At 44.7% G+C, this 22,120-nt stretch overlaps 1 protein-coding gene across 1 annotated transcript in view; it reads right to left on the reverse strand.

The window, feature by feature from the left end:
* Positions 1 to 13,352: 13,352 nt before the first annotated feature.
* The window catches only part of ppp1r13bb (protein phosphatase 1, regulatory subunit 13Bb), a 117,514-nt gene continuing 108,746 nt past the window's right edge, over positions 13,353 to 22,120 (reverse strand). Inside the window, exons 17-21 of the mRNA XM_063223558.1 lie at positions 21,768 to 21,905; positions 19,204 to 19,337; positions 18,877 to 19,043; positions 18,418 to 18,617; positions 13,353 to 15,636 (exon numbers count right to left, since the gene is read on the reverse strand). Coding sequence (XP_063079628.1) covers positions 15,595 to 15,636; positions 18,418 to 18,617; positions 18,877 to 19,043; positions 19,204 to 19,337; positions 21,768 to 21,905 — 681 coding nt within the window. The 3' untranslated portion in view covers positions 13,353 to 15,594. The remainder of the gene's footprint in view (positions 15,637 to 18,417; positions 18,618 to 18,876; positions 19,044 to 19,203; positions 19,338 to 21,767; positions 21,906 to 22,120) is intronic.

A 22,120-nucleotide genomic window follows, 5' to 3' on the forward strand; every position in this document is an offset into this window, starting at 1 on the left:
GTGCGGCCTGTCATCTGTCCAGAAAGCATGATGTGCTTTTCAGCAGGCCCTCCGCTAATACATTAGTTGCCCTGGGTCCAGGGAACGGGAGGGCCCAGAATTGGGAGCCCATTTCATGTACTTTACTTCACTTAACGTTTAATTTTAATTTTCAGGACATTGCACATTGATGAACATATACACGGTACTGTACTGTACATACAATCACATATGTAAATGTGCCAGATTATAGCAAAAAGGCTAATTCCCATCTGGTATCCATTAAAATCACAGACATACATTTTATGCATAAAAGACTATTAGTACAGAAGAAATGATACAAATACAAGACAAAAAAAACATGCTAATAGGGGGAAAGAGGCCCAAAAATAGGGCTATGTGTTAGTAGAGTGCATGTGTGCAGCTTGTTGGGCTTGAAGCCACTATTTAATCTGGCTCTCGAATGTGGCTAAAGAAGGGCATTCCCTTATGTGCAATGTTAGGGTGACCAGATTTTTGTAGTCTAAAACCGGGACACTTCGTGCATGACTGAAGGACAATATTTGGCGGGCGGGTCTGGGGGTCCTCCCCCAGGAAAATTTGTATTTTTTAGATGCAATTTCCTGCATTCTAAGCAATTTTAGAGGTCGGAATGACAAATTGCAACTGACTCCTTCAGACTTTCTATACAAGCGCTGGCTGCCATTAATTGTGGCAGGTAAACATGTAATATTTTCCATATATTTACCCTGATAGACATGGCGTAATGTAGTCGGTGGCCAAAACCGGGACATATTTGTGTCCCGAGAGAGTTTGCTCGGGACATGGGACACACAACTCCAAACCGGGACTGTCCCGGTCAAACCGGGACGTCTGGTCACCCTATGTGCAATGTAGTGAGAGGGGGGCCCTTTCAGATGATTTTGCCCCAGGCCTGGTCAAAACTGCCAGTGGCCCTGTTCAGCGTGCTTTCTGGAATATAAGGCATGATGTCCTGAATTGCAGAATGTGGTGGTGCAGAAGTGATGTCATGGGGGTGGTGAAATGAGACACACACACACACACACCTTTTTATTTAAAGTTTAATTTTAATTTTTATTTTAAGTAGACAAAAAACCATACATTTACAATGAGATGTAATGATTACAGCTTTCCACTGGTTAAACAGTGTGCATAAGTAGAGTAGAGAATAAGCTATTGATCCCAGGGGGAAATCTTTTACAAAATGAAGTAAAACACAATGAGAAGATGTCCATCCATGAAAAACAGTTACTGTATGTAAAGAAATATCAGCTATTAGCTCGAAAACGCTGTCCATTTGTCACGTGTCACTCCACCACATTCCTTCCCAATAGTCAGGTTGGTATTCCCCGTATGTCCTCCTGAGGCCATGTGCAGTGTTTGGACATGGCGATCTGTAACCAGCAAATAGCTGCGGCCTGACATCACATCAGCACTCCGCACCGCTCCGCATACCTCCTCCAGCAGCACACATTCTTCCCAGTTATCCCACATGCAGGGCATATCATATGGTCTGCAGATCAAAGACGCAGGATCTCAGTGTGTTGGCTGAGGGATCGTGTCTAAGAGCCATGCATAATCCCAAAACAGGTGCCGAAGGAACCAAGCAGACGAGAACTTGTCCATGGCAGTGTGGTACACAGGGCTGGCACTAGGCATAGGCAGATAAGGCAGTCGCCCTAGGGCACCAAATATCTTGGGGGCACCATAAAGCCCAAAAGGTCCCACAGAATTAGAAAGTTGAGCAAAATAAAACATTAGAACTTCCATTGACAATGTTGTCATGGGCACTCAGTATATGTAGGTACTAGATCTGTACTCAATCAGATGCAGTGGTGTAGTCTACGTAGAACGCGGGTATACGGAGTATACCCACTTCTAAATTTTAGGGGCTTCAGTATACCCACTTAAATGTATTGATCCATTATTTAGAATTGCATAAATATATACAGTATACCCTCTTCAAAAAATGCTCCAATATACAGTATACCCACTTCAAAAAAGTAGACTACACCGCTGATCAGATGTACATACAGACGCTAACGTCTAATGGCAGAAAGGGAAAGGGTACGCTCGCCCAGGGCCCCAAATGGACTAGAACCGGCCCTGGTGGTACGGTGCCATTGCTTGAAATGCATGCTTGGCCCCCCGCGCCACATGTGGTGTTTTCAAATCTACCCGGAGCACCCGGAACAGAGGTGGCGATCCTGGCTGGGTTCAGGAGGTACAAATCCCGCTGTTTTCCACATGTTCCCAAAGATCAAAGATTATGCAATTTTGCCAATGTTTCACAGGGATCTCTCCAATTTCATACAGTTGTTAGCAGCTTTGAAGATGTTTCCTTACTTTGCCTTTGGAATCAATGAAGTATCTGTGGTAATCTGCCTCAATTAAATCTAGTGTTAGCGCCAGTTCTGGCCAGGCTGTGGTCAGGGACATAGGCTATAGCCACACATTCTGGGCCCTATGTACAATCAGCTCCAATGGACCCCCCAGCCTTATGTATTCATCAATCAGACTCTGTGTGGGCCCCTCATTTACCTAAATGGGGCCCTGGTGACTCAGTCACCCTTTATCAACCTGAACGGCACCCTGGGTACTTCAACGTGTTCAGCGGGCCCTCTTGGGCTTCCCTGCAGAGCTTTAACGCAACACAAAATGATTCCATCGTGGGGTACTGGTATGGTTGCCATGGACGAAGAGGATAGTTGTTGTTTGTTGTTGGTTGGTTGGCATGTTGGTGGGTGGGCTGGCTCAGCTGTGTGGGTGCACGGCCAACAACAGCATGGCAGTTGCTCACATGACTGGGGAGAAGAAGACCACATAATGGGGCAAGAAACGGCCGGCCATGATGGTCCGGACTCCGGACAAAAGCAAAAGCAACATCCCTGTCACCTTGTTTCAGGAATATACAGTGAAACAGTGCAAAAAAAGGCATTTTGTACAATCCGGGAACTTCAACATGTTCAGTGGGCCTTTTTGGGCTGCGGTCTACTGGTTGCCATGGACATTGTTTGTTGTTGTTGGTTGGTTGGCGTGTTGGTGGGTGGCTGTGTGGGTGCATGGCAGTTGCTCACATGGCTGCGGAGAAGAAGACCACATGGGGCATCCATCCTAAGTGGTGGGTGGATGGCTTGGAGATTTCAATGAGAGGGGGTTGAGGGAAGGAGGAGGGTGGTCCAGTCTGGTCTTTTCCCTGGTGTGATAATAATTGACTCTTTGTGTTTTCCTCTCAGGCTTCTGCGGTATGATAATGCTGGGCCAGCCTGTACCGCACTCCTCCACCCAGGGCCGCTGACAGCTTTGGCTGGGGCCCAGGACAAAGTCATCTGAAAGGGCCCCCCACCCAATACATTCAATGTAATGAGGACCCAATTATGAGCCCCCAATCACCCTGGGCCCGGGACAATTCACCCCTTTGTCCCCCCTTGTCAGCTTCCCTGCCTTCACCCAACCCCTGCATGTAGACTGGATCTCCTCCTGACCCTCCCGGGCTAAACTATCCACAAGGGAGGGCCTGTGGGCTGGAGACTGGGAGAGGGCAGAGGGCCGGGGGAGCTGGTGGGGAGGTTTGAAAAGTTTGCTTATGCAAGGGCCACAAATGATGCCCTGTGATTATACCGCCCTTGGGGAGTCAAGAACATAACTCATGTCCGTGGTACACTAATGTCATGTACGCGGTAGGATTCAGGAGGCCACTTCTTATACTGTGTAGCCAACGTTATGTAGCCTATGCAATTTTTTCAATACCAGCCAAAATGGCTAGCAGATGTTAATCTCACAAGCCAAACACACACTGACTAATGGGTCAAAGTGACCATTAAGTTGGTATTGTCTACCGGCTAAACTGAACTTTCACCAGCATTCGGCCAGTTGGCTGGTGTTAATTTAGAGCCCTGATTATATATAGTGTTTGCATGAATATAAAAGGCACAAATGGTTCCATGACTGGGCAGGCTACGAAGGCTAAATGCTGACGTTATTTACTCATAATGCCCTCCTGATTACATTGCCCAGGGGGAGTGAGGAACCATAACTCATTTTCATACATCCCTCATCTATCACACTGTCTGCCCATTGAAAAAGAGCCCCGCCCCACATGACTAATTTCTACTCTAATTTCACATTTCACGACGTGGTGTGCGTCCGTTTCGCTTCCCCCTCAGTAATGGCTCAACAACATGATAAAGCACAGATGCAATGGAAACAATTTAATTTCAATTTTAATTTCCTCATTTTTGTTGGGCTAGTATCTGATTATAGGGACCATCAAATCATTCCCAACATTGTGACCTCCACGACGTATTAACCCAATAATGATCAAAATTTCTGGGGAGGGTTTCTGGTTTTTGGTAGGTGATTTTCCCTGTAAAATGCGAGGAAATTTCTTATTTCCCAAACTTTTTTTTGTCTTTTTATTAGTTTTATTTATGATGGGACAGTGAGAGATTTGACAAGAAACAAGTGGGGAGAGAGATGAGGAAGGTTCGGTAAAGGACCAAGGCTGCAGGCTGGAATCGAACCCGGGTCGCCAGCGTAGGAGCCTTGTGCCCTGCCAGCCCGTTAGAACCATGATAGGGCCTTCCCAAACATTTTTAGGGTAAAACAGTACTTGTTGTTAAAGGGACACTGTGCAGGAAATGGTCAAAAAAGGTACTGCAACTATGTAACTATCATGATAGTTTACAAAGTAATAAACTAATATTTTATAGTATGACCCAAGTACAGTCATTTTTGCAGCTAAAAATGGCTATTTCTGGAAATTCAAAATGGCGGCCCATGGAGAAGATCCCCCTTTTCATATATGGAAATTGCAATTTTTTCAGTCATAATGAATACTTAGAATTTGATGGTGGTGGTAAGTATTCATGAAAAAGGTAACATTAGTGAATGGGTGGCATGAATTCTGGAAATAAACAACTAAAAATCTCACACAGTGTCCCTTTAAAGATATAACCCCTGGACACAGAGGGGAATACAGGGAAAATGTCCCCCAAATATCATGTCCGCTGTCTGATATGCTTACTGTTTAGAATAGTTCTTCATATTCTTTGGGAGTGACAAATATCTTCTGTTCTTCTACATGAATATTATACCATCACTTAACTATCACGTTCAGGTCCACTGAAAGCCTTGGCCAGATCCCATGACAAAATCACCTGAAAGTCAGTAGGCCTATATGTATACAATATAATAACTTATTTACCCTGAGCAGCATGGTACCATCCCGCCGCACTGCTATCTTGTGGCGCCATTGGGGGCTTCCTCCTTGCATGGGTGCCGTGAAGGGGGGTAAGGTATGGAATAGCCTTCCACTAAATATTAAAATGGCAGAAACAAAAAGGTGTTTTAAACAAAGAGTTAGAGTATTTTTGTGGAATAAAGTGGAGAACTAGGTGACGTAGGAATGTGATGGCATATGTGTATGTGATATCTGTTACATGTTTTTGTTATGTCTTGTCCTCTTCCATCAGGGACCATGTTGGAAATAAGTGTTTACACTTTTACATGTTATCCCTTGGATACCTTTTTGTCTTCCTATATCCATAAATAAACCAAACCAAACCAAACCAAACCAAAGGTGTTACAGATAAGGGCCCGACAGCTCTGACAGGGCCCTGGAAGGATGCTGATAACATAATTTGTCATTTTGGGGGCCCAAAATTTGAATCTTTCATGGGGCCCAAAAATGTTATCAGCGCCCCAGCCTCCTTGCACAGGTGAGGCATAAATTCAATGTTGCTATGTGCAGTGTGTACTTGCGTGCTGTGGAGATTTGTGACACAATCACAATGGGATTTAGAGTTTCCCAGGTGGGCTTTCACTTCACTTTGCTATGGCTCTTCTCTACAAATGTACAGTGGTGGCAGAGGGATGAGACCCGGGATATGCTTGCTACAGGAAACACGTTCTGTATGCGTTCACTTTTTGTGCTCGAACGCGTTGCCATTGGGTATTTGATTTCCATGCTTCATGGGGTAGGACACCTGGCACAAGGTACACAGACAAATACACAAATGACCCGAGCCGGAATTGAACCCGGGTCGCCAGCGTAGTAACCCAGTTAGGCCACAGTAGGGCCATTATTGATAACAGCGAGGGGGGGGGGGGTATCCTGAATTTTCATGTTGAGGTCGCAACAGAGTGTGGGGATGATGGGAATTGTTGATGAGAGCATCACTGGTTATCTTCCCCCTATATACTGTATAAAACATAATGTATCAAATGTAGTGCTCAAATGGCTCTGAAAAAAAGTTTGTGCACTCGGTCGCAGTCGCACGTAGTTGTATGTTTAATGGAAGTCACACAGCAAGCGTATCCCGGGCCTGAAAGCTGTGGAGCTAGGCAGACAATGGCAGACAGAGACAGTGTAGCGAATCTGGCCCTCAGGCATACTGTACGTAGTAGGCAGACACCCTGCTGACTCTGGCTCTGACCAGTTGACAAGCGTGACAGTTTCAAATTGATGTGGCACAGCACAGATACAGTAGACACGCTTATTAGAGATCCATCAATAGGGGGAGAGAGAGAGAGAGAGAGAGAGAGAGAGAGAGAGAGAGAGAGAGAGAGAGAGAGAGAGAGAGAGAGAGAGAGAGAGAGAGAGAGAGAGAGAGAGAATGGTGTCTTTATGCCCTGATATTGTATATTGTTGCTGACTTCAAGTTTGAAAGATTTGAAGATTTTTTTATTTAATATTGGTGTTTCTTTAAAAAAAAAAAAAACCCTCACATGGTAGTAGTATCATATTTCAAACTACTGTTCATATTGGCTGACTTGAAAAAAAAAAAGCCACACGATACAACACAAACAGGATATGCCTCAGGCTGGGCACGCTGGATGGTTTGCTGTACAGTACAGTACATGCAACATCTGGGCAAAAACAAAAATGAACATGTGACACAAGCCAAGAGGAGCCATGTGACTTGTCCTCCCTAAAACATTGCCTCCACAACCCTCTCTCCTCTCTCCTCTCTAAAACATTGCCTCCACAACCCTCTCTCCTCTCCTCCCTAAAACATTGCCTCCACAGCCCTCTCCCCCTCCTCTTTCTCTCCTCCCTCCAACCAACCCCATATCTGGCTTCCTTCCAGCATATTTCAGTCGAGCATATCAGTTTACATCCTCTCTGAGAAGACATTTTTTACAAATCAGTGTTGTGGAGTGGGTGGACTTTATTTGTATTATTTTTTTGAAAAAAAAATTGCAACGGCACGCAGCCTGGTGTCACTTTTAGAGTCTCTGTTTCTGCTAATGTGGTGATAAATCACCGTCGCTCTCAGCTGCACTCACACGGACTTGACTTCTCGGGTCTGTCTTTGCTTTCGTACCACGGGCTGCAAGCACAGGCCTGATGACAGGCCCAAATAGGTCAGTTGTTGTGGGACCAAGTAAAGGGGGAGAGAGGGGTGCAGAATTTGGGGACCCCCATTACATTGTAGCCTATGTATCAGTGTTGTAATAAGTAGAAGTGTAACTACTTTTACAAGTGTAATTACAACACTGGTAGTATGATATTACAAAGTTGCAACCATGTCATATCATACCACTAGTGTTGTAATTACACCTGTAAGAGTACTTCTACCTCTACTTTATACAACTGTGGTATGTATTGATGAGAGTGGGGCCCTTTCAGATTATTTTGTCCTGGGTCCAGATCAGCGGCCTCTGGCTGCACGGCACGCATACGTGTGTCTCGAACGCCGAGCGTGGAGAGTCAGGAGAGTCATCAGGGGAGAGTGGAACGGAGGAGAGTAATGGCCTCCATAAGTGGCTGAGAGATAAGGGTCCATAGTGAGGCATGGACAGGCAATACAGCAGAACAGGGGAGAGCCTCCTCTCCTCTGCCACGCTGACTTATCACGCGTCCGCAGGGAACGCCAGGCGGCCACGCCCCCCGGTCTGTTTCCCGTCAGATTTCCGACATCGGGGCTCATTCCTCTGTCGAACCCCCCCCCCCCCTCCACACACACACACACACACACACACACACACCCCATCCCCATCTCTACTTGTATTCCTGGGTCATTCCATCTCATCCAGAACAGACTCCACTCTACCCCCTCCACACACATACGCACGCACGCACGCGCACACACACACACATACACTCAAACAGGAAAGCATAATCTTTCTGAGATAGGTCATTTGAATTGGGTTCTATGGGCCTTTGTGGTCTGAATACAATGTGTGCACTGAAGTGCTTTGCGAATAGATTTCCCTGGAATACAGGTAGTTTGGTTGAGGGTGTCATAGAGTAAAGAGTTCATAAGCACTCAATCTCATAGGTTTAGAAGCACACACTGTTTTACAATCTTTTAAAAAAAGTAGCCTTTAATTAATGGTAGGCTGTATTCGAAACCGAAAGGTAGCAATGGCATCATAATTGGACCTACAGCAGTTAAAGGTGGGGTCGCAGGTATGACGTCACGTTGGGGGAACTCCCCCAGGATTCTAAGGTTCTACATAGACTCTTTTTTTTTTTTTTGTGTGTATTATTTTTTTTATTAGAAAACAGACAAGTACAGAGACATAGAAACAGACAGGGAAACGAAACATCTACGCCAGGGGTATGAGACAGAACAAATATACACATCTAGTACACAATTTTGAATTTTTTACATAAGTTTACAGTTTTGATTGCTTTTTTGTTTGGAGCGGCACATATTGTTTTAAAATAAAAGTCCACATCTTTTAAAAAGTAAACAAAAGAAGGCCTCGTTTTGTTAAATTTGCATTTGTGAAAGTTATATTTAGTCTACATAGACTCCTATGAGCCTGCGGAACCCCCAACGTGATGTCATAATAGTGTTCTTGAATGGTTAACATGTTCTTGAAATGGTTAACCTGCAACCCCACCTTTAACATTTTCATAGAGGGATGAGCCCACTTTTTTAAATGAGCTTTCCCGAAATGGGATAATCCTAAATCTTCAAGGGGTCAAAGACAAGTTGATGGCCAAACTACTTCACATTTTCATTTGGATGGGTCACTGAGCTTTGTGGTTTGGGCCAACAATCCTTCAAGTAGCCACCCCGATTGAGAGGTTGAGATTTCTGACATGAGGTTAAACCCCAAAACAAACTCCCAACCCCATGCACAGGCCATTTTCATAACAGGAAGCCATACAGTGTTCTGCTTGAAACGCCTGCGTTTTCATTGTAAGGACCTAAATTCCCTCCCCCCCCTTTTTAAAAAAAATAAAAAAAATTACCACAAAGGCCCCTTGTAAGTTTGGACTTTTGACATTACTGGAACTTTGCTGGTAAACTCTTTTAAGGGAGCATAGCTGAAAGCTGGCCAAACCATTTTTATTTTAATTTGGCTGTGCTATACCAAATAGGGAATAAACCCTATGACTGCACTTTGTGGTGGGGCCTACCATTCATTTAGAAATATCAGTAATGGCTATGCATTGGTGTGCAGTTCAAAGCAAACCCCCAAACGACCAGGCGCAGGAGCGAGCTTATCTCATAATGAATAATTAATGCGAGCAGTCAGGAGAGCATTACTTCTAGATATTTAGATCTAGCTCTTAAATAAAATTAAAGGCCGCTACCATCTGCTGTGGGGACAACTCCCATTTCATATCCTAGATCTTCCGGCCCAGCACAGCTGCCGCCCACACCCTGGGGAGTTGGGGAATGCCAGGCTTCCACATAACCCCAAGGGCTCGTTGAGAGCTCATCTGCGCTCCTCCCCATCCCCAATTAAGCCACCATCACTGTCAAATGATACGTGATGGTCAGCCGTACGGTTAACTGTGTCCCTGGCTTAGTTTTTCGCGTGCCATATGTTTTGGTTTCATTTCATTTAACCTCACACTCGAGTCAAGTCACTACATCGCCATCAGCGCAAGGAGGTAGGGCGTCTTTGAAAGATTCCTAAACCAATTTAGTAGGTATGCAAAATATTTTGAAGACCAGAGGGAAACAGAAACGTCAGTTTACCCCTCAAATGACTCAATACAAGACTGAAACAAGATAGTCACACGTAATAGGACTATCATAACAATGTTTTAATCGGAAAATGTAGCCTATCATTTCGTTTACAGACGCCTGTCAATTTATGCTCGCAGAGTTTCGAACTTCAGTCATACGCATACGCCGTTTGTTATTGCTGGTACAATTTGAGTTCAATGTTATTTAGTAGTCGGACCAAAAACAAGCCAGTTGGACGAAAACCCTGGCCTGGTAGAAATGCACCGGCCTACTACTGTGGTTGTCCTTCCCTGAGCCTCCATACCTACAGCCCACTACGACGGAAAACACTTTCCTAGCGGCAGAGGGCTGATTAATGGGCCAAAGTATTTTGGCGTTTTCTCCATCACCGACCGACCGCAGGCTATCTGGCCCTCAGGGCATATCGTAGCGCAGAATGGAACCGTCTGTTTTGCTCGAGCGCAGGTTGATGCACGCGTCACCAGTGGCACGCGCTCCCCTAGTCTCCAAAGAGCGATCAGTCAACGCTGTCCGGAGACGCATCTGCTCGCTATATCATCACGCAGAACCCCCCTACCACTTCATCGCTCTGACGTCTATTCATGCTTGATGTGACATGGAGAGCCAAACATAACACAGGGCTACCTTTTCAGCGCCTTTTGTATTCACATCAGCACTGGGTAGGCCCGTCTGTGTGTGGAGATCTCTCCCCGCATAGATGGATTTGTTGGGGCTGCCTGGCTGACTATAAACGCAGTGACAAGGTTTGTCAGAATGTTCGCATATGGAAATTATACTGTGGGCAAGTTAGGCCACCAATGAGACCTCCTTGTAGGCCACATATGAAAAATTCGGATGGATTTTCATTTTTCACGTTCCATATGCCGATACGGCGGAGTTCACTAACAGTGACTTCAAACAACCTTCAGTCAATCATGCACATTGCAGCACCCCAACGTATTGAACCAATTTTTTCCCACTCTGACTTCGGACCACATTATAACTAAGCAAAACAAAGCAGGATGTAGGCTACATATTTTAAACCACGAGCACACTCTAGTGGAGGGATTGAGAACAGCATCCTAGAATTAGTTCTCCAAATACACTCAATTCCCCCCCTCATCTGGACCTCTCCTGCACACCTTTAGGACACGTTTTGACCATTATAGGCTGCTCTGTGCTGAGAGCTGTGTGTGTGTCTTTGATCTGCCTTTGGCTAAATGTATGCATACAGTGAGTCCAATATGTATTTGATCCCTTGCTGATTTTGCCGGTTTGCCCACTAATAAAGACATGATCAGTCTATAAATTTATGATAATATGTATTCAAACATGGAGAGACAGAATATCAAAAAGAAATTCCAGAAAATAACTTAGAATAATATATTTTAATTTATTTGTATTTAATTTAGGCCAATAAGTATTTGACCCCTCTAGCTAAAGAGGATAAAGTGCTTTGTGGCAAAGCCCTAGTTGTCTAGCACTGAGGTTAGATGTTTCTTTTAGTTAATGACAATGTTTGTGCATATAGTAGAAAATATTTTTTGCCCATTTTTCTTTGCACATTATCTCTAAAACATTAATAGTTTGTGGCTGTAGCTTGGCAAATGGGAGGTTCAGTTCTCTCCATAGAATTACTATAGGGTTAATATTTGGAGACTGTCTAGGCCACTTCACGACTTTAATATGCTTCTTATTGAGCCACTCCTTTGTTGCATTGACTGTATGTTGTGTATTATTGTCATGTTGGGAGATCCAAAAATGGCCCACCCTTCAGTGTAGTGGTGGAAGGAAGGACGCTTGCACTCAGGATTGCACATTACATGTCTCCCTCCATCCATTTCTTGACGATGTGAAGTTGTCCTGTGCCTTGGCCAGACAAACAACCTCAATACACAATGTTACCACTGTCATGCATGATGGTGAGGAGGGTGTTCTTGGGATCACAGACAGCAGTACTCTTTCTCAAAACACATTGAATTGTGATAATGCCAAACAGCTTGATTTTGGTTTCATCTGACTACAGCACCTCCTTATCATATCCTAAACCAGTCTGATGTCTGTTGGCAAACCTCAAGTGGGACTGCGCAGGTTTCTTCTGAAGTAGAGGTACCATGTGTGCACTACAGGATTTTAAACCTCTGTGGCATTAAGTGCTACCAGTTGTTTTATCAGTGATTTTGGTCCCAGTAGCTTTGATATCATTGCCTAGTTCATCCCGTACAGCTCTAGGGTGATTTCTTTCTGTTCTCATGATTATCAAATCCCTACAAAAGGTCAAATCTTGTATAGAACCCCAGACAGACTGATGGATAGTCATTTTGTATTCCTCACATTTTGGAAGAAATGCATCAACAGCTGGGTCATTAATACCCAGTCTCTTTCTTGTGGCTTTGCAGTCCATGTAATCTTTGTTCAGGTCTAAAATCGTGTCCCTGATATCATTTGACCACTCTTTGGTCTTTCCCATGCTGGTGAGGTTGGAGTGTGACTGATTCACTCATACTATGGACTGATTCTGCTGATTCAATGTGTCTTTTATGCATGTTAGTATGTACAGGTGTCTTTAATTCAGATGACAAGTTGATCGAAAGTGTCCATCTGGTCTGTGGGCCCGGAACTGTAATCAGTTGGCAGGGGATCAAATACTTATTTTGCTCGATGAAAAGGAAATGAATTAATATATATTCTCTTCAGTTAATTTCTGGATTTTCTTTTTGATATTCTGTCTCTCCATATTAGAATACATATTATCATAACGTTTATTGACTGATCATGTCTTTTTTAGTAGGCAAACCAACAAAATCAGCAAGGGATCAAATACATATTGGACTCACTGTATGTGTGCTATATGGTTAATATGCAAAATTATGTGTAATATCTTGTGTATTCTGTATCTATGCATCAGGGCTTGACACTGGCACCTGCCAACTGGCCAAATGCTGGTAAAGCTTGGCTGTGGCTGGTAACAATTTCAGTGTCACTAGCCAATTTGGCAGGTAGCTCATTCTATGATATGACATATCATAATAGCGTATATTCTGCACTTTGCCCCTTGTGTATCAATTGTTTGTATTTAAGTTCAAGGAAAAGCTCCGTTTCTATTTGCTTGCTTTATTTCCATGTTGAAACCCATGCACTCATCTTCTTGCTTTGAGCACCTCATCTTCTGAGGTTAGATGTACAGCGTCATGATTTAAAAAAAAATGTGGCTAGTAGAATAGCTGAATGGCTATTGACTCAGGAAAACCACTAGCCAGTGGCCGGCAAGCGAAAAAGTTAATGTCAAGGCCTGCTATGCATGTATGCTACTGGACACCTTCATTTCCCTAGGGATTAATACATACTTTTACTCTACTATTCATTTCATCCTTGTAGGATAAGCACAAAACAAAGAATGACATACACATCACGTCAGGTCATGCCAGAACTTGTTTTTAATGTGCACGTCATGTATATAATGCTTGTGTGAGGTACTGTATCCTTATGGCAAACAGAACCCCACAGGGCAGTGAAATCATAAAACCATAGAGCAGAGGGGAAAAAAAAAAGTAAAAATCAAAATCAAAAAACAAAACAAATATTTTTGTTTTTATCACAGTATCTACAGGAGATCTCCACAGTAAAGCTCTTTAATTTGCTGCCGTTCAGGCAGGATTATACATCTCATCTCACAAAGACTTGACGGGAGTGTGGAGTGGAGGTGGTGGAAGAAGGGGCTGTAAAATCCCAAATGTAATGCAACATTAAAACAAACAAAACAAAAAGGCTTGTAAATACGGTGTGATCCAGTGGTATTTGATCCTCAAGTGCTCCTTTAGTTTAACCAGACAAACACGCACACACACAATTTACACACACAAGTGCAATGTGTTGTGTCATCCCAAGAAGGCTAAGTACCATGACGGCTACAGCTTAAGCCCTCTAACTTCCCGCCTTATGTTGAAATACTGTCATGTAAGTGTTGAGAAGAATCACTCACCCTGTCGGAAGCTGTTTACACTGAAAGCAGTCTTTTAGTCTGCACAGTACCAACAATACGCATACATTTCTTCCCCGCGTGGTACGCAGACAATACACACACGCACGCACGCACGCACACGCACGCACACACAGACGCGCACACACACACACACTCTCATCATTCATTCATCAATGGTTTTGTCTGAGCAAACCTAATCCTTACCGCCACTCTAGTGTTGGTCTGTCCTTTTTTAAGATTCCACAGCACTCTAAAGTTCATCTTCGTCACGATCTCGTGAGCTCATCTTGGTGAGGGAATAATAATAATGATAATAATAATAACAATAATAAAAAGCCCAGAGTCCAATGTGCACACTATATCCCTTGTAGTAGACACGCGTCAAAATGTCGAGAAAGAGAAGGAAGCGTCACACGGCACTGAATGCGTGAACAAAAATCACTTTGTGTCCAAGAGAGGAGGAGAAGAGAAGGAATGCATTAAAAAAAAAGAGAGAGAGAGAGAAATCTTCAGTTTCGCTTTGCTTCGATTTGCTTTGCGTGCACTTCTTGTCTATAAGTCTTCATCTTTACACACACACACACACACACACGCACACACACAGGCACACACACACGCCCACACACAAGCACACATACGCACACACATTAAAAAGGTGGAATTAAGAGGTACAGTTGAAGTCTTTGACTGGGGTGCCTGAAACGGGCCAATAGGGAACTAGAGATTTGGAGGTGTTGGTGAAGGGGGAACGAGAGGTAAACTTGTTCTCAGCTTGCTTAAACTTGCCTGCCGTGAAGTGTCTTGTCCGTTTCTGTGTGTGTAACGTGTGTGTGTGTGTAGTGTGTGTGTGTGTGTATTGTTTTTAGTTCATCAGTGTGGAGGAGGAGTACAGTGTAGTGGGCAGGGCCGTCGAGCAAAGGGGCCGGTTGTCCTGGGCCCAGCGAGAGAAGGGGGGAGAGGGGGCTTCCAAAATCGAGTCCTCATTACATAGTTTGTATGACTTTGTCCTGGGACCCGTCCAAAGCAGTCATCGGCCCTGTGTGGAGTGACACAAAGTGAACACTAGTGTTGGTGTTCTTCCCTGCTGGGGTGGAGCGCAGGGTCTTGGTAGCAGCTTGGTAGCCCCCTATGCCCCCGTGAGGAGAGGCCATGGCTTGGGTAGGGCGGCTGGAGCGCTGGAGACTGGGGATTGGAGGGGACTGGGTCCTAGAGACAGGCGGGGCTGGGGTAGCCCCCTATGCCCCCGTGAGGAGAGGCCATGGCTTGGGCAGGGGGGCTGGGGCACTGGAGACTGGGGACTGGGTCCTAGAAACTCCTGGAGGGGGCTGGTGGCTCTGCAGCCTGGGTGATTCAGCAGCCTGGGTGATTCAGCAGCCTTGGTAGCCCCTTGTGCCGCCATCCCCCGAGGAGAGGCCATGGTTGGGCAGGGGGGTTGGGGACTGGGGACTGGGTCCTAGAGACTGCTGGAGGGGGCTGGTGGGGCTGCGGCCTGGATGATGATCCAGCAGCCTTGTCTTGCTCTAGGACACCCACACCATACCACACCACACCACACCAGGGCAGCCAGAGATCCAGCCCTCTGCCTGGGGTGCAGCAGGGGGTGTCCAGAGAGGGGCGAATGGGAGGTGGTGGTGGTGGGATAGAGAGCGGTGGGGTGGGTGTGTATAGTCAGGGTTATGCCAGAGAGCGCTGACGGGGCTTTATTCTAGGATACAACTGTGGAGAGAGGAGAAACAGAAGAAGGTCAAGAGAATGTCAGAGTGAGCACAGATTTCATAGTGTGTTACATACCATGGATTCTCAATCAAAAAATCTTCAGTATCTGACAGACAGACAGACATAAACGACTGGATTTGTGTCTGAACGATAAAGTAGCTGGGTAAAGGGTAGAAAAAAAAACATTCAGTGTTTCCCATACATTGAGGAAACTATGGCGGCCGCCATAGTTTCCGAAAATGTAAAAAAAAAAAAGAAAAAAAAAAAGTTTTTTTTATTTTTTTTTTCGATTTCCGTTTTTGTTAAAACGATTTGAATTACGATTTCCTTCGCATTTTCCTCCTGGAGTAAATACATCCTATACAGAAAACCACAAGTGCTTGAAAGACAGAGGGATCAAAAGTCTAGTCAAGTTGTTGTAGTTAACTTGGGTTTGGGAGCAATAAAAAAAAAACCTTCAGAGAAGGGACAGTTGGGATGAGTTTACTAACACTCTCCAGGCTTTGTTTTACAGTTGTAATGAGTTAGGTGACAGGCCTTCATTGAGAAGGCAGAGGAGACATCGGACTGCATATAGAAATTACTGTGTAATGAATGTGAATATAGACATAAATGTGTAATATGTTGTTCAGCCCTTTTAATGGGAGGAATTTTGAAAAACTGGCCCTGTGACCAGCACCCCTCATGTAGAATGTGTAGGACCTACGCCTTTGTGTGTGTGGGGAAAAGGCATAGCCTACCCTCTTAGACCCTTTTTGTCTATGCGTTAAAAAATGCACAGTACTCTTACATTTTTATCTTGTATAGACCCCTGCATGAGGGACGAATGAAACTGTGTTGTAAACAGAAATGATTCACTGTACAGCATTTGTAAAAAAATATATAAATGACAATGTACTACTATACCATGGGTAAAATGTTATGTAGCCTTATTTCTCAAAATATAAATGGCTGAAATGTAGGCCTAGGCCTATAGTTTCTCCATGCGCCAATGTCATACTGTACTCATTGTTTTGCCATTTTGCATTTACACTACGTGAATACAACCCCCCCCACCGCCGCCCAAAAAAAGGCACGCGTGAAAAGACCATCCGTTCCCGCACCACCAGGCTTGCAAGCAGCACGATGCATCAAGCAATCAAGATACTGAACACTCAACCCACTCTCCCTTCACTGTCAGCCTCTAGCCAGCCAGGCCACTGACAACGCTCCCCCCCCTCATCCCCACCACCATATCTGCGACTGAACATTCCACCTGCACTACTACATCTGTGACTGAACTTTCAACCTGCACTAACTCAAAACATACACATGCACACACACACACACACACACACACACACACACACACACACACACACACACACACACACACACACACACACACACACACACACACACACACACACACACACACACACACACACACACACACACAAGCACACTGCACTTTCTGCACTAAACCCAAACATACACACACTGACACACAACTCATACTCACACACATACACACACACACACACACATACACAGGTACACACACACAGACGCACACCGCACTTTCTACCTGCACTAAACACACACACACACACACACACACACACACACACACACACACACACACACACACACACACACACACACACACACACACACACACACACACACACACACACACACACACGCACGCACGCACGCACGCACGCACGCACGCACGCACGCACACAAAACACATACAAACACACACACACACATACTGCTGCTGGTGTATTTAATAAAAACCTTTTTTAATTATTTATTCTTCAAATGCTACTGTTACTATGTCAGAACGCTATAAAGGACTTTTAGGAAAAAGAACAACAAAATACCTCCTCTTAATGTATGTTCTCTACAAGTCTTCTGTTGTCCAGTCTTGCACTTTAAATGTCTGTATGAGCAATGTCTACGTCCATACTGTCTATGTCCATGTATGAGTACTGTCTATGTCTATACTGTCTATGTCCTTACCTAGATTAGTCTATGTCTGCATGGGAGAGCAAGAAACGCAATTTCAAATTCTTTGTATGACCAGTGCATGTAAAGAAATTGACAATAAACTTGACTTGACTTGACTTGACTACATTTATTCTCTACCTCAACACTCCGAAGGTCTCCTAATCGAAGGTCTCCTAAAGGGGCGTTCAACCAATTGAAAATCTTTGCCCATGTATTCATGTCGTGTCAGCATGTCCTCACGTTACATTACATTTACACTTAGCAACTTACACCTATTTTACAGGGTACTGGTTACAGTCCCTAGAGCAATTTGGGGTTAGGTGCCTTGTTCAAGGGCACTTCAGCCATCGATGGAGGTGGAATTTAAACCTGCAACCCTCTGTTCTGACAACCACCTCCCTAACCATTAGGCCACGGCTGACCACGTCAGGGGGTCAGGATTTGGCTGGTTAGCTTCGCCGATTAGCAAGGCACTTCCTCGTCTGCATTTTCATAAATTACCTTTACAGGTCTGTGGTTGGGCACCTTATAATACCTCCATGCATCCAATGCCCGTCTTCCATATAGCTTTCTGGTCAACCTTACTTCAGTCAGTAACGTGGCACGTAATTGGCTGAGTAAACTGTCGGCGGAAATGAGCTCCATGAAACTCCATCGTTGAAGCGGAAAAATTTGTTACATTTTGTCTGAATTCCCTAGCCTAGCATTCCCAACTGAAATGACTGGGGGCGGGACTTATTCACTCTCTCCAGTTCTTATAACTACCTCCATGGACCACGTACTCACCCCGAGCATATTGCGCGGCACGTAGCCCTCTTTGTCGTTGAGGCGGCACCACCACCAGTCGGTTTCGGCCTCGTCCTTGCGGCTGATGACGGTGATGGGGTCTCCTTCGCTGAAGCTCAGCTCGTCGCCGCTCTGCGCCTCGTACTGCCACAGCGCGTACACCGTGCCCTTGTTCATCACGCCCAGCTTCTCCTGCACGCCTGGAGGTCAAACACAAACATATTGAGGATGGAGGGACGAATATACACAAATAATGAAATATGACTAACGTTTCGACGTTCTCACGTTTTCTTCTTCAGTCAATCTTGACTCTGAAGACGTGAGAACGTTGAAACATTAGTCTTGGCACTTGCCCAATAAAACAAGTAAACTTTCACATCTGAAGATGCTCCGGTGACTCCTTTCTTTCCCGCCATGTTATGTTTTTATTACTTTGTTTAAACCATGCCAAGTGCCTACCATGTAGGAACTGGGAGCACTGGATGAATCCCTCCTCCATCTCTTCGCACTTGTCCGCAGCCGTCTCCACGTCACTGATGGTGGTGGCGAAGATGGCCGCCCCTGACTCCACTAGCAGCTTGCAGAGGTGCACGCTGTTACACGAGGCGGCGCAGTGCAGCGGTGTCCTGCGGTGGGGATGGGGTCACATCACAGACAGACAGAGACAGACACACAGACAGACAGACAGACACACACAACCAATTAGCAAACACGGTACCATATTCAATACAGTCGATGTGACTAGCAAAAGTAGAAAAAGTGATATCTAGCGCAGTGACATCTCACCAGCCATCGCTGTCTGCGGCGTTGACGTTGACTCCGAAGTCCAGCAGGAACTTGACGATGTGGTGATGGCCGGCGCACACGGAGTTGTGCAGCGGCGTGATGCCCTCGTCGTTAGGCTTGCTGGGGTTCTCCACCTAGGAAGGAGAGCAAGGGGTGAGGAACCTTTTTCACTCCGAGTAAGGGCCACTTCAAATTTGATAAAGCCCTCCAAAGGCCGTTCTATTACAAACCAGGATTTCCCACTGCACTTTGGGCCTGAGGAAGATCCCGCTGAGGGATCGAAACGTTATGGTTTATTTAATGACATTAAAGGGACACTGTGAAGGAAATGGTCAAAAAAGGTACTGCAACTATGCTGCTCATTGAAACTGGGCTGCCTATTGCCAAATTTGATCTTTACATGAAAGTTTACAAAGTAATAAACAAATATTTTCTAGTATGGTCCAAGTACAGTCATTTTTGCAGCTAAAAATAGCTATTTTTGGAAATATTTTCTAGTATGGTCCAAGTACAGTCATTTTTGCAGCTAAAAATAGCTATTTTTGGAAATTCAAGATGGCGGACTATGGAGAAGATCCCCCTTTTCATGTATGAAAAGAGCAATTTTTCCAGTCATAATGAATACTCAGAATTTGATGCTGGTGGTGAGTATTCATGAAAAAGGTAACATTAGTGAATGGGCAGCATGAATTCAGGAAATAAACAACTAAAAAATCTCACACAGTGTCCCTTTAACTCATTGGCTGCCAGCCATTTTCATAAAAGAGTACCTCGGAGTGCCAGCCATTTTTCAGCATTTTGGGTGTTTTTTGGAGGCTCACAGAAAATTGAGTTCTGTGTCTATGTCAACACCATACCTATCAAAACACAGATTAGACGCTCATCTGTCATCAGAAAAAAACGGTGTCTCTCTACCCCTTTCCGTTCTTTCATAATCATCTGTTGAAATTAAGTGGAATTCGCCAAAATGCTGCTTTCTAGCCAAAAAGCTGAGAAAACATTTGAAGAAGAACTATAACTGCAAACGTTTTTGCCCGTAATGGCATCGTCCTAACAACTCCAAACCTATCAGCTGCTATTACACAGTCTTCTGTCATCTGTAGCCTGAACAAAAAGATCATTTGTATGACCTTTTCAACCTAATATACTGAAATATAACGGGGGGACTCGAAAACAAGGGTGTTTTGGTTTAGTTGCTGGCGCGCAGCATGGATCATGACAGCAGTTGCCCCTAACTCCGGTAACTCCCTACCTCTCCCTCTCCCTCTCCCTCTCTCTCTCCCCTCGTTGGAGAACGAATCACAGCTGGTTTATTTCCTCCAGAAATAGTACCGTGTTGTGTCTTGTGGGGAGGGAGGCAGGTAGGCAGGCAGCACCGCTTAGCGTAGCTTACTGCAGCTTCTTTGGCAGAGCGGACAATTTGCAGATTGATGATTACTGTCATCATGGTTCTGCTATAGTGATCTTGTCATATATTGTTCAATGAATTTTCTTTTGATAAAGTACTGATCACACATCCAACATTTCACAAGCCGATTGGAGTGGTGAATGCTAGCTGGTCTGAGGCTAAGTGCAATGCTTTCTAATGTGAGCTGAATGCATCTGACCAGACACAAAGGCTACTCTGTTCCAAGAATCTGCAACCCCCCTGTCTTTTTTGATGATACAGTAAGCTGATCATACTATACATATCCATAAAAATAACTGTGGATTGAGTAAAAAATAGTTGACTTACCAAGGCTCCTTTATTTAGGCTTAGTTGTAAGTTGTTAGCGATTTCGTGCTAGCTAGCTAGCTAGCGTAGCAAACTTTATACCCAAGTTACCTCAGTTGGGACACATCACCACTAGTCCCGTGCATTCTCCTGTTAGATGATATTTTGTAAGCAACATCCTGATGTTGTGTAGGCTGATCACATTATCCAAAATGAAAGGTTGTCACACAGATCATCTCATGGTGTATTTTGGGCAAGTTAGCTACAATGCCTTCTAGCTAGATAGCAACAGGGGATTGTATTTTGGTCATGAGAGGAAGGTTTTTTTTGGCCAGGCTCTGACACTAAAATCAGTAGCCTACCTGTGTTAAAATCAGAGGGCAAGAAAGTAGACTACTGTCACAGGTGCTTTACTTTCAAAAATGATTTTGCTATGCTACTTTTGAGATTATATTATAATAGTAAAAAAGGGGTGTTTTTGTCTTGACATTTCATCTTGCTCTGAGCTAAAGCCCTGCCTTGACTGTTCCTAAGGACACTTCTGCCACCTACAGGAACAGTTAGAAAATGCCTTGAGGCTTGAAATTCATACAGAAGATAGGTCAGACCGTCCTCGAGGCCTGGCTGTAAAAAAACGCAATTGTCGGCGAACGACGTCGAAGGTAGGGGGCGTCACTATTTGAAATGACGTCATTCGACGGCCAAGGCAGCCAATGAGTTAAGTGTAATATTTTTGGAGCTCAAGCCCAGTGTGCGTACCACTCTATCACACTTTCTACCACTTTTGTTCGGCACCTGGATTGCCGTTTTTCCCACAGACTAATGCTGGATGTAAGTAGAGGTAGTTTACCTCGTAGATGATCCTCTGCACCAGGTCGAACTCTCCTTCTAGAGAGGCATCCAGCAGCAGGGCCAGCGGGTGGAACTTGACGCGCAGGCCGTGACCCGCACGCTCAGACTCCGGCTTCTTCAGGTTACTGCGCTTCTCCTGCAGGGGGGGACCAAGAAGGAAATAAGATGGAGGTTTATATGACATTACATTAATGACATGACCCGCACGCTCCAAACTTGTACGAAATTCTGAATTGAATGCATTGAAATTCACAGTAATGCCATAATATGAACACTAGATGGTGATGTTCTATGTACTCTCAAAGGGTGGTGTAGATTAAATTAAAAAAAAAAAAAATCAAGGTAATGGCG

The sequence above is a fragment of the Engraulis encrasicolus genome, chromosome 18, assembly GCF_034702125.1.
Source record: "Engraulis encrasicolus isolate BLACKSEA-1 chromosome 18, IST_EnEncr_1.0, whole genome shotgun sequence".
In the NCBI taxonomy this organism is placed as follows: domain Eukaryota; kingdom Metazoa; phylum Chordata; class Actinopteri; order Clupeiformes; family Engraulidae; genus Engraulis; species Engraulis encrasicolus.